At 42.8% G+C, this 13,716-nt stretch overlaps 1 protein-coding gene across 1 annotated transcript; it reads right to left on the bottom strand.

Moving 5' to 3' along the window:
• Positions 1–219: 219 nt before the first annotated feature.
• Positions 220–7,310, bottom strand: PPIC (peptidylprolyl isomerase C). Its single transcript, XM_035309987.1, has 5 exons — positions 7,125–7,310; positions 4,105–4,218; positions 3,561–3,654; positions 1,732–1,916; positions 220–370 (listed from the first exon to the last, which is right to left on the bottom strand). The coding sequence occupies exons 1-5, from the start codon at positions 7,293–7,295 to the stop codon at positions 242–244; spliced, it is 693 nt and encodes a 230-aa protein (XP_035165878.1). The 5' UTR covers positions 7,296–7,310; the 3' UTR covers positions 220–241.
• Positions 7,311–13,716: the final 6,406 nt, after the last annotated feature.

Genomic DNA, 13,716 nt, shown 5'->3' with positions numbered 1-13,716 from the left:
AGGTACTTCTAAAATATTTCATGAGAGACCTTTTCTGCAAGATTTAGGATTTAGCTGGTTATGTCTTGATTTTTAAGGTGTAACAGGTCCATCAAATTATTACAGAAACAGCTCTTATCTATTATGTACGTGGCAAATGATAAGCATTGTCTACACATAGCCTCGTGTTTTAAGGAGAAAACTCAACGGATAATTGAGGTCAGTCAAAAATTTGGGCCCCTTTCCGTTTCAACTGTTGGTCTCACCAGCCATCTACTTCAACTACAAATGGCTCTTTCACGGCTATTTTGCCGCTGTTCACAATCACACAGTCTTGAAGGGGGCGGTCATGTTCATCAGTCTGCTGAAGTTCTATCGAGTGCACCACAGACTGTGTAAAAAATAAAAAGTTCTGTTTAGTCACGGAAACACCAGTGGCTCAGGTCTGGCACCAGGTAAGCACCCGAGTGCTCCTAGCATTACTGTTTGTTAAGCAACCTCTGAACTGAGACCTCTCCCCTGTTTAGTTCCCACAGACACTTTTTTCCACGTTACCAGTTGTGCCACTCCGGCACCCACAGAAAGTTGGCAGGAGCGCATGGAAGGCTGTTTGCCCTTCTATTAAAAAAATTTAGGCCAACAAAATATTATGAAGGAGCAACTAAAAATATCCTTTCTGCTGATCAGCCTAGCGCATACTGAGTCTTATCTGAGGTCTATGAGCAGAAACTGAATCCAGAGATCATAACGGATGAGCAGTAAATGTTTTTCTAATCCTACATCACAACTGGGCTTGTAGAAATCTGATGACTACTTTTACCTTCAGTATAATTGACACACAGATTTTAAGTGCAGTACCATGCCTGCCAGTCAGACAGGCAGAGGCCTCATGTTAGGCAACTAATTAAAGTAGTATTTTTAAAGGACAAAATTCAGTTAGAATTATTGACTATCTGTCTTTGGATATCTGCCCATTAATCTAACTAAACTAAAACTTGGTCTAAATCTCTCAAAAATTTTCAGCTACTACTGTAGCTCACGAGAACTGAGTTCAATATGCAAGAGGGGATGGGGAGGAAAGTGTTCTGATGAGATTTTCAGACTCCCCACAGAACTGATCAGCGCAGCAGGTCACATTTCCCCATTTATTTCAACATATAGATTAAATGGAGTAACTTAAAAGGAGAAGAATAATCAGTTTGAAATAATATTCTTGAAATATATTCTATTTCCAATGATATATTTGATCAGTTTTGCTACGCACATTTTGAGGATATTAACCATAGGTTTCTTCCTTTTTAAATAGATCTGAATATGTATTTGTATACTTTACATTCACATGCTTCTAAAATCCCTAACAATAAAAGTGTTATCCATAATTAGCACATGCTACAAATTTAGATTTTAGCTTTTAGAAATACAATTATTTCATGGCTAGCAACATTACTACAAGGGGGGGCTAAGCTTACTTTATTTGTAATCTGCAAAGGTGTCAGTGCTGATTTCAGTAGTTGGTGGTCTGAAACAAGAGATGTGAAAGCCAAAGGGATGATTTGGATTTCCATTTCTGTAATCATCTTCTGCTATTTCTTTCAATTCTAAATCTTCCAGCTTCGAGCTCCTCACATTCTTTTTCTACCATGTGCACATTAGATTAACACCAAGTTGTCTGGAACAATCGAGGGCAAGTTATGCTAACACAGATACTGTGCAGATTTTCCTCAATTCATCTTACCATTACTTTTAACTTACCATTCCATCAAGGACTTTGCCAAATACTACATGTTTTCCATCTAACCAAGAAGGCTTTGTCACACTGATGAAAAACTGGGATCCGTTGGTATCTGGGCCAGAATTAGCCATGCTAACCCATCCAATTCCATAGTGTTTGAGCTTGAAGTTCTCATCTGGAAATTTTTCTCCGTAGATGCTTCTTCCTGTGATAAAATAAGTAAATACATAAATAAAAAATAATAATAATAATAAAAAACTTCAAAAATGGGAAAAGCAAAGAACAAATTGAAGATCTAAAGATTAAAAGATCTAAGATAATAAATATAAAGATTAATGAATTAATGAATTTGAGTAAGCTCAGCAACACCACTGTTGCATCATCAGTGATTCTATAAACTGAAAACATTTTATGTATAAAAAGTAAGGTAAGATAAAACACCAGATATAAAGAGAGAATATTTAAAGCTGGCCATGCTTTAGCCTCTGAATTAAACAAGCAAACTCAGTATCTTCAAAGGTCCTGCTAACATACAGCACTAAACAACAGTATACTTCAACCTCTGCCACAAATTTAAATTACATAATTATAGCCACCAGAAATAAAGTAGCCACGTTTTGTGACAATTTCAGTATTTCCTCTTATAAGATTTTCCTCCTAGTACACAAAATTACTTTAGACATGTTTGGGAATGTATGGAGACTAAAGGGAAGCTGGCCTAGAAGACTCAGTGTGTACCTGTACCAACATTACATAAGGATTTTGATGTTTTAAAATAGTTAAGAATAAAAAACGTTAGTCATGTTTAAACCACCACCGCTCTGAAAAGAGCACGCTGTCGCATTCTTTATTTGTACAGTGCCTTGCACAGGAGGGGCACTGCTCCCAACACGCTGCCAGATACTATCCCAATAAACAGTATTAGCAGGCAAACAAAGATTGCCTACCTTTAATGCTAAAACTGTGTCTTTGGTATTTTAGCCTTCCCCATTGTTCGCTGCAAGGAGAAGGAATGTGTGTTTTCCATTCTGTCCCAGCGGGGAAATCACTAACACTCTATGCAGACAGTTCAAATCGTAGCGCCTGAAGAATATGCGTGTAAAGGAAGAGAAGAAATCAGAAGCCAGAATGCATGCAATGCAAGAGATGCTGCACTAGGACTGCCCTCAGTGGGCTGGCTTAACTGCTCTTCCAGAGGCTTGGGAGGCAAAAGTTTTAAATTCAGAAGAAGAAAAAAAAAAAAAGAGAGGGCAAGACCCTCATTTCCTAATTTCTCTATCCCTGCTTTGGAATTCCCTCGCACAGCACATTTCAGGAAGTTCCACAGAAATGGCTGAGCTGAGGACAGGGAGGACAGACTATGCCTCCCCTACCTGCCTTCTCTCTATGCGCTTCCACTCTTTCATCACAGATTAGTTTTCTGCAGGATGACTTGAACTGGTTCATCTATACATGCAGTGAGTGCCTCGGGGAAGAAGCTCTGCCACAAAGCCAGAGCAGGGGAAGGTAGAGATGCCCATCTTTTGGAGACAGGACGCTGCTCAGCTGCTCAGCTGCTCAGGAGGTTCCAACCCACCACGCAAAGCCATGCTGCTTGAACGGGGACAAGTCAGACAGAAGAGAGCTATCTGCAAAAATTCAGGACAAAGGAAGCTCTACATGTAATCTGGTAATCCAAATAGTTCCAGTTTATGCTCCAAGATGCTTGGAAAAGTACTGGATGCTTCCAAATCAAATGTTTTCTTCATTTATGGCAGTTGAAAGAAGGAAAAAAAATGTTGTTTTGCCCATCTTTTCTGTAGGCATTTGAAGAAAGGAGAGGGAAACTGACAGATACTGAGTATGTTACCTCCTGATCCATCTCCAGCTGTGAAGTCCCCTCCTTGAATCATGAAGTCTTTGATCACACGATGAAATTTACTTCCTTTGTATCCATATCCTCTCTAAGAAAATGAAATACATCTTTAAATGAACGTAACATGCAGCTGTATACGATCATGTGGAAATAAGCATATGGTGAATGATCACGTCAGAGAATACACCACCGCCTGAGAGAAATACTGGCAAGAAACAAATCTGAAGTGCGATGCAGGTGAATGCAGCTGGGGTGCAGTGCCACAGAGCAGGTACCTGACCACAGTGCCTCCACACGCTAGATCTGCATGGTGGGGACAGACTGAGATGCTGATACCCAACTTCTCTTAATTACATCTTGTGAAACATCCTGCAGGGACTTTTGTGCCTTACAGAGCAGAGCACAGCCTCAGGGATGGCTCTCCTGCACTGACCCCACTGAGCTGAGAGGGACAGTTCATGGCTGAACTGGCATTTAACTCGTGTTTATTTCCCATATCCAAACTTTAGCACACGGTGAAAGAAAACCGCAAACCTACTTCTCCAGTTGCCAGTGCAATGAAGTTCTCCACAGTTTTGGGGACAACCTTTCCAAACAATCCAATTGTAATTCTGCCAACATCTCTGTCTCCAATCTTCACGTCAAAGAACACCTAGACGTTTTTGTGAAGAGAACACAAGAGACACAAACATGAGCGCAGCAAAAAGACCCAAGCTTTTCAAAGGGCACAACAGTAAGAAACAGCCTCTGGCGGATCTATATTAATAGCATCCTTCAGTCCCTGAGGGTGCTGTTTTCCTTCCAGCTACCAAAACCAGATTAGGCAAACTGCCTGAGAACTGGTGACTACACATTTCATTTCTAATTGTTTTTAAGGGCTCAATGGCATTGCTATATCACGGGTTTGAAGGTAAGGTTCAGGAAGCTTTTTCCCAGACATGCATGTGTTTAAAGCCATATGGAAAACGTGAAATAAGAAAGGAAATAAGAAAGAAAAATGCTGCCATTCCAGCGTCATGAAGAGTGACAAAGAACTATAGTGCTGATGTGTCCCACAGACGATAGTTTGCCATCCACTCGCTATCTTTACTGTTTTAGGCATTTGTATGTATGTGATTAAGTAGAGGGGAAAGCCTAGAATTAATTAAATTGACAAACAGTGGGGAAAAAAAACCTACTGCTGCAGCAACATGTCACTTTCCCACGTAAGAATTCAAAGCTGCCCAGAGAAATAACCAGGCTACACCAGGTAGCTGACTGCCTAAAGTATTCTATGTACGTATTGCTAAAAAGGCATACTTGGAACAGACTAACGACTTAAAAGGCACTTCAGTATAGCCCAGAATATCTGAAGGCATTGCTGAACGTGCAAAAATGTTCCAACAATTACTGAAAACAGGAACAGCTGTCAGGAAATGAGGCATTTTGAAGTTCTGAAAAAGTTACATAAAAACTATTACAACTTCTAGGAAACGGCAATGTGTATTCCTATGATGTGGTATTTGCTGTTCCTTGTGGTACTTGACCAAATATTACTTGTCTGCAACTCTAAGAAATTAGTCCAATAATGGTAATAAATGACCACAGGTTCTCCAATGTGAATGTCTCTTTCATACTCCCCTACTAAACATTTCTACCGTTTCTTGATCTTCCATGTGGTTTTGACTGTTTAACTTTTGGCTAACGTTATAAAAGCTACATACAAAAAGAAAATAAAATTCCTTTTGGTACACCTCATTCATTTCCTTGGCACTTGGCACTAAATAACATAATTCTTAAATGTGTGGCTCCCAGAGTATTAACAACAAACTTTCACTGATTTCTTGACATCCTTATAAATGTACCCCTCCGAGTTCTGCCACCAGGACTCCTAGCTATGGGTTATCTATCACCTGCGTAGGTGTTTTAAACACACCTCATTTTCCATGAAGATGTTGTCCAGGTACGAGGCTGCCTGAAATACGTGAGCATCTGGCACCACAACCAAGGCTACGGAACAATGCCCTCAAGTAGGAGCAGTATCAAACGCTTCCACAGAGCCCAAGGAAGCATCTTAAACTTAACCCAGGCAGGAGGCCTCATAGTCTGCAGAGCTGCTTGGCCAAGCAGCAAGCCCCATACTTCCACGTTGCGTTGCTTGGGCTTGCTCTGCATTTGTGAACAAACAGCAAGTTCCTGGCTTCCCACTCGTACCCCACAGACCTGTTCGACCTGCCTGGTGTTGGAAAGCACTGTGCTCCCTAATTACGCGCTGCAAAATGTGCCTGTGCATATGTCCAGTATGTCGTGCTTGCGTTGAGAAGCTGTGTTCTCCCAAGCAAGTCCCTTTAAGTTCTCTGAAAAATCAATGGCACGCTGAGTGAGTTAGCACAGCAGTCCCAAATTTCCAAACACGTGGCCAGAATCTTCACTGAAGGTTCTCAGAAAACAAACATGACCTGTCTGATTAATATTTATGTAAATATTTAATATTGCTTGCAATTTGCAGTAAGTGTGTCATGCCTGAAACGAAAGAGTCCACCAGTCAGGGAGGCTGGTTATGGTGAACATACCCACACGTGGCTGGGAGAAAAGGGCTTACACCAAAATGAAAAAACGATGAATGGTATTACATCAGAGGGGGGAAAAAAAGGAGAAAAAAAAAAAAAAAAGTTGATTGTCGAAGAAAGGTCTCGTGATTTCTGCTGACTAGGTAGTATGATGACAGATGAAACGAGCTCCCCATAAAAGCAGCACATTGCATGTGGAAAAACGACTGTGCGGCCTCACTGAGGAGCGCTAAAAAGGCTTCCACCCAGAAAAGGCATTTGACGGAAAGTTTGACGCTGGACTCAGGAAAATCAGAGAAAGAAATGCATGTTAGAAATTACAAAAGGCGGAAGAGGACAGGAGAAGGACACGATCGTGCCATGGCAGACGTCCACCTGGAATGCCTTTGAGGGGGGGGGAGCTTAAATAAAACCCTGGAAGAGAGATCTGGCACGGCACGAGGGTCTCCGTGAGGCCCTGAGGGCGATGGGCAGCAATCCTCCAGGTCCCTCAGCACGGGAACCGAGAGCTCGGCGTTTCATGGCACCCCGGCGGGCGGTGGGGAGGCGCAGAGCGCTTCATGTGGGACCAAACCGTGCAACACATTAATTGAAGATAATTAATCAGGGGGGGCGGGGGAAGCAGCCCCTGACAGCGAGTGCGACCCCCCGGCCTCCACCATGCCTCTCCTCTCGTCCACCTGAGGCGTGCCGGCGGCTGAGGGGTCTCATAATAATAATTAAACCAACAAACACCTGTGAAAGGAGAAATTAACACCACGTATCCCCCCCCCCCTCCCCTCCCGCAGCAGGGGAGCAGCCAGCCGCCGGGTCCCGGCCCCGCAGCACAGCTCCGGGGGCTGCGGCCAGGCTCGGACCCCCCGGCCCCACCGCCCCAGCCCCACCGGGGGGCACGGGGCTGGCAGGGAAATCCCCGCCGGGCAGGGAAGGGAGGGAGGGTGGGAGGGAAGCGCCGCCGCAGCAGCCCCGGGGCCGCCCGATCGGCCTCGCTTGCCGCCCGGCTGCTCACCTTGGCTGTCACGCTGGGCCCCCTCCTCTTGAATCCCGCAGCCGCCGGGGCCAGGAAGCAGAGGCAGGCGATGGCTCCCAGCACCGCCGCCGGCCCCCCGCCGGCCATGGCGCTGCTGAGGGGAGCGCTCCGGCGCCTGCGCCCGCCGCCGGGCGGCTCCTCCTGCGCCATGTGGCGGGGGGGTGAAAGTCACCCATCCGCCGTGCGGCCGGCGTTGGCCCTGCTTAGCTTCTGGGGGGTGTCGGGGAGGGGCGAGGCGGTCCGGGGCTGTGGGGAAATGGTGGCGGCAGGGGGTGGGCTCGGCGGTGCCCGCCGGGGTAGGGGCAGCGCTGGGAGCCCCTGTGAGCAGCCCCAGACGGGCCTGCACCGAACACGTTCAGCAAACTTCTGTCTGGGACCGCAGTGTCTCACCCACCACGCTGGGGGTCAGGGATCCCAGCGTGGCAAACTGCTGTAGCTTCGGTACCGACCTGTCAGCTTCGCAAAAGTCTTTCACGTTCAGGATCTGACCTAAACGGCGATGCGCTGACAGTCCCGGAAAAATCTGTAACGTGGTGAAATCTGTGGCCTCCTGAATTCCGATAGGAAGGAACAAATAATCAACAGGTACTAACACGCTGCAGTCAAGAGGTTGACAGGGGCATAGGTGAGCGTATTCAGGACCAAACTGGGCAGCTGCGCGTCGCAGGCTGCATGGCACGGCCCCACAACAGGAACTCATGGGTCAAAAACTCACCCAGACCAGACTAATCCAGGCCTCAGTTTTTGCACCTGACCTATACATACGGTGGGTGCTCCCCTTTTGTGAAACTGGGGGCCTCACTGAAGCCCTGCCTGCACGGACGAACTTTCAGCACGGGGGGATATGGGGCTTCAGGGCATGGTTCAGGACAGCTACCCAGCCCCTCTTTAGCTAATTACCTCCTTGTCTTAGCGCTAAACCAAAACCAATTCATGCGTGTATAGGTGGTAGCAGTACTTTGGTCCTGTTGCTAGCGGTTGCTGTACTTCACATATTCTTTAAATCTGGGTATAAAAGTAGCTGGGTATAAACTTTATTTGTATGATAACATAGTTCTTCAGATAGCAAAGTAGTTAAGGATTGTAACTAAATATTGTGCAACCCACATATGTATCTAATCACATACCTCTCAAATAATTAAAATTCAGGAGATGAAAACTTACAATTTCCTCTCTCTTTATCACTGCAGTCCACTGTTATTACAGCTGCCTATTTAGTATTTATCTGCTCAGAAGATGTATCCTTATACCAATGAACAGATGTTACAGGCTGTGGCACGTTCTGAGGAGTATGATGAAAATCACAGAATCACAGAATCACAGAATTTCTAGGTTGGAAGAGACCTCAAGATCATCGAGTCCAACCTCTGACCTAACACTAACAGTCCCCACTAAACCATATCCCTAAGCTCTACATCTAAACGTCTTTTGAAGACTTCCAGGGATGGTGACTCCACCACCTCCCTGGGCAGCCTGTTCCAATGCCTCACAACCCTTTCAGTAAAGAAGCTCTTCCTAACATCTAACCTAAAACTCCCCTGGCGCAACTTTAGCCCATTCCCCCTCGTCCTGTCACCAGGCACGTGGGAAAACAGGCCAACCCCCACCTCTCTACAGCCTCCTTTAAGGTATCTGTAGAGAGCGATAAGGTCGCCCCTGAGCCTCCTCTTCTCCAGGCTGAACAAGCCCAGCTCCTTCAGCCGCTCCTCGTAGGACTTGTTCTCCAAACCCCTCACCAGCTTCGTAGCCCTTCTCTGGACCCGCTCAAGCACCTCGATGTCCTTCTTGTAGCGAGGGGCCCAAAACTGAACACAGTACTCGAGGTGCGGCCTCACCAGAGCCGAGTACAGGGGGACGATCACCTCCCTAGCCCTGCTGGTCACACTATTTCTGATACAAGCCAGGATGCCGTTGGCCTTCTTGGCCACCTGAGCACACTGCTGGCTCATATTCAGCCGACTATCAACCATCACTCCCAGGTCCTTCTCTGCCTGGCAGCTCTCCAACCACTCATCTCCCAGCCTGTAGCTCTGCTTGGGGTTATTAAAATGGAGGAAGCTTACTCATAGAACGTATAGGAGGACATGTTTATATTACTCAATACTTTGAAGGTAGTGTTTTTTGGTTTAAGGGTGAGTAGGGAAAGACCTACATGGGACAGAGCATTTCTGATAGAACAGATTTACGCAAGTCATGAGGAAAACATTGACAGAAAGGTGGGAAAAACTGGAGCAATTACTCATTCTACATCTTGCATGTAGAAGAAGAGAAGTAATAGCTGATGGGATATTCTCAGAACTATTCAGTCATATTAGTAGACTTGTTCAAATCATGATGTGCAGAGGAACAAGCCATGAGATAGAAAGACAACAAGGAAGAGATGGTCTGGCTCACCAGCTCCATCTAATACTTTTTAATATAGAAGGGTGCAAGTATACTGAACAGTGCTATCCAGAGTACTACTCAAAAGTTTCCTTTTAGTCCCTCTAAGTAAAAATATTATAGTTTGCAAGGATGGCTTCCCTGTTTATTGAGGTGTAAATATGTTTTATTTTGTACAAGATGGTATGTGGGGTGGGAAGAAAGAGTGCTTCATAGCACTGATGAGATTTGAAAACAGCAAGATGAGGCAGTATCTGGTTTACATTATTTTGGAAAGTTTATGCACGATAGTGATAATTTTTGGAAGAAGATAAAACAATGTTGAAATGGGAAATCTACAAAAAAGACAGAAACTTAGTATGTTCAATGAATACTCAATATTACATGGAAAATCTTTTTCTGAGGCTAAAACAAGAACTACGTGTTCATTTTTTAGGAATTCAGTGTTGTGATTACCAAACTGAAGGTAGACAAAATTCTGGCAAACAGTAGGATTTGTAGTAACTGGAAAGAAAGAAATATGTAGAATTAAACTAATGAAACCTTCCCTCAGAGGAGGTTTAGGCTAGATATTAGGAAAAATTTCTTAGCGGTGAGAATGGCCAGTGTTCCTGGAGACATGGAGCCTTCCTGGAGAATGGAACAGTCTTCCTGGAGAGATGCTCCATGCCTGCCAGTGTTCAGAAGGCATTTGGATGGCGCCCTCAATTGCATGTTTTAACTTTTGGTTAAACCTGAAGTGGTCAGGCAGTTGGACTCAATGATCCTTGTAGGTCCCTTTAGAACTATTCTAATTCTAATGGCCCAGCTCAAACAAGGAAATAATATTTTTTAAAAAATAAGAATTTTGTTTCTGTTTTTTAATTTCTCTGATTTATTATTCACAATTATCTTCAAGATTTTGCAAACTCTTTCTGAAAGCAGACTTAGTACAGTCTGTTGAGAACTACACTGAACTCGTGGTGGATTTGCACAGGCACCATTTCTCCCCATATATAAAGAAGTGCAAAATCAGAGGAGGATCTACAACAGGAGACCATTCTTTCCTCTTCCATCCTCCCTAGGCATGAACAATTTTTTCACCATTTTGGTGCAGCTGATTTGAAGACTGTTATCATTTCTCCCCTCAGTTTTCTTTTCTGTAGACTAAACAACCCCAATTCATTCAATCTTTCCACATGGGTCAAATACTAAAGCAGGCGTCATCTGGCTGCGTAGCTTTTAGTTGAAATATTACCTCTGTCCTTAAATTTGAGTGGAAGTTGCAGATAAGCACCTTTTTTTTTTTTTTTTTTCTTTTGCTGTTATGACAAAAATTGTGTTGCCCATTAAAAGAAAGTGTTTAAACTGTCACGTGCTAGTAACATTGTTCACAGGATGTTCTGTATCTTAGTGCTAGCAGACATGCACTATTTAGGTGCTTGTTGTCTTCTGAAGTAATCAAGCCTTTAAAAGAGTAAATGGCTACTGGCTGACAACCTTCAGTTTAAGTAATAGTATTTGTAATGAGGAGTTTCATTGCTTCTGAGGGGGTCTTTACCGTTTTAAATGGGTACAGAAGAAAGATATATTAAGCGTATAGCATCTGACAGCTTTTGATTTCTAGTGTTAGTAGCATTGGCAGTAATTCTAGCACTTCCTTTCAGCTCTATGGCATTTTAGTGCACTATGATTTATGGTAGTGATACAGAAATATTTCATATCCAAACTGCTCTAGTATATCATGTTATACAGGTAAAAAGAATTCAGGGCATGACATACGTAATAATAATGCTTTATGGTTCTGTAGGCACTTTCATCAATGTTAACTGCTTGACAGCTGCCAGGATAAAACTTGGAGTAAGCACTATGTTCTGTAAGGCTGCTGTAACTGAGCTTTTATGTTTATTTCCTCACTCTGAAATAGGTTTTTGATTCTCTGACCTGAGTCATTGAAAGCGTGTCATCATTACCAGTCTCAGTCTTGGGCCATATTGTTTCAGAATGCCATTGTATTACTTGTCGTGGGTTTTTAGTGCATCACTGCTAGAGTCATATGTTTAAAGACAAACTTGAATCCCATAAAGATTTAAGAAGTGACAGCACTTCATTGTATGCATTGTCTGTCTAATAATTAAGTTAAAAGCTATGAAGTATCAGGGCCGTTGTGGTGGTACATAATTCTAAGAGACCACAGTTTAAAAAAACAACAACTTTAAGGTCCACAAATTATAAGTCACTATATCTGTTCTTCATGAATAATGAAGGAAGAAGTTTATGGGGAGTTTTGTTTGTATTTTTTGTTCTTTTCCTTTATGTAACTTCAGAAAGATGGAGTGTATCATATATGCTGTCTCTTCTATTAAATCACTTGTAAAATGGCTTAGACTTCCCCTGTCATCTGGTGCACTTATGCAAAATAAATGCGTCCTATGCTCCGGATAAGTGTCTTCCTTTTGGTGAATAGTTTTTAAGCTTTTTAAATTTTGTATCCAAGCACAATTTGAAGTGTCACCCTTTCCACTCTAATGGTCAAAGCATTTATTTAGGTGATACCAGCAATGTGTTTTCAAAATATTACAGCTGGAGCCAGAACCATTTTTGCTTTGAGCCCATTTGTTTACAGGATATCAGAGCTATCTGTAATTGCACATCTCACTGCAGTGAGCATTTAGCACATAGTCATTCATTTGAGTTCTGTTTTTCATACAGTCTGCCGTTGCGTAAGATTCCTAGGGAAAAAGAAAAAAACTGTAGCAGTGAAGCCTAGCTGTAAGGAAGTGTTCGGTCAAATTTCTTTGTTTTCAAGGAAAAAATAAAAATAAAAATAAATTAAAACATCTTCATAGCATCTTAAAATTATATTTTGTCTTTTTTTGGTGATGGTGGTTTTTTGTTTGTTTGTGGGTTTTGTTGTTGTTTTGTTTTGCTTTTTCTTTCACTGATCATTACTTACAATAAAGATTCCGGTTCTCCAAACACCTTTGCACATCCACTGTGCACTATGAGTCTGGTCTCACTGCCATGGAACTACTTTCATCTAAAGGTAAGTATAAAAGTATTTGAAAATTGTGTCTTTGTCAATAACTTTAAGTTCCAGTAATCATTATTTCTAGCCTGATTAAGCCCAAAGGAGAAAATCAAGATATGCAGCTCGTGCCTCTGAGATTGGTCTTTAAGAGAAAAGAGGAGAGAATTCCTTCCTTAAAAATCCAAATGGGAGGTTGAAAAAGTTGTAAAACAACAGCCCATCGCGTGACTGTGGTGAAGAATTGATCCATATTTTCTCTCTGTTTGTGTATTATTTCTTTAATAAAGGTGGAGGCAGGGGAATGGACTCATGTGCTTTTGGAACGAGGTAGGATGTGGGCTCCTCAATTGTTTAGGAAGTAAATAGCAACTCAGAAGTATCAGTCAGAAGAGGAATAGCATAATCAGCATTGAGAATCCATGCGAATGCGAATGGGATTGGTGACCACCACCCAAATACCAGAGAAGACTGTAGCAGTCAAGAGGAAAAGTGGGGCTTGCAACTGTTCAAGGTGGAAGTGATGATGCCTTGTATGAGACTTTTTCCTTTATGAGTAATGAAGAAAACAGTCAGATGTTTAGAGAACTTTTATATGAAAAGTGATAATGTTTAGAAAAGACCGGAATATCTAGAAACGAGGAGAATGGTCCTTCAAAGATGGTCTTAAGTTGACAAAAAGGTATACCTGGGTTGTTTAAAGATGAGTGAAGGGTGATAAATAATACTTCTCTCTTCTACTTGCTCTGGAGCCTGCTGTGCTGACAGAAGTACAATGTTAGCTTAATTGTACAGGAAATATGGCTTAGAAGGTACAGAGAGAACAGATACGTGTAATTTCAGTGTCTCTAAAGTTCAGCAGTGTTATTACCATGCTAACAGTGGTATCTGATCAAGGACCCCATCTAGCTAGTAGGTTTCTAATCAGTAAGATGCACTGTTACTGTAAAGATGAATTCATTTACTATCTTACAGAGCGTGCTAAGAAAGCTATCTTCAGCTGCCTATGAGGATTTGAGGCCAGTTCCTCCGCTGTGTATTTCCTTTTAACTTTGAAAGGGATTTTGTACTTATTCCTAAATAGCTCCCTGCATACACTGTGCTTAGATACAATCCTATTTGTTGTGTGCTTCAGGCCATTATGAAAATATACACTGCAGTAAAGAAAATACTTTTCTATAG

This window comes from Oxyura jamaicensis, chromosome Z (assembly GCF_011077185.1).
Source record: "Oxyura jamaicensis isolate SHBP4307 breed ruddy duck chromosome Z, BPBGC_Ojam_1.0, whole genome shotgun sequence".
NCBI lineage: Eukaryota > Metazoa > Chordata > Aves > Anseriformes > Anatidae > Oxyura > Oxyura jamaicensis.
This window is presented reverse-complemented; position numbering and strand designations above follow the sequence as displayed.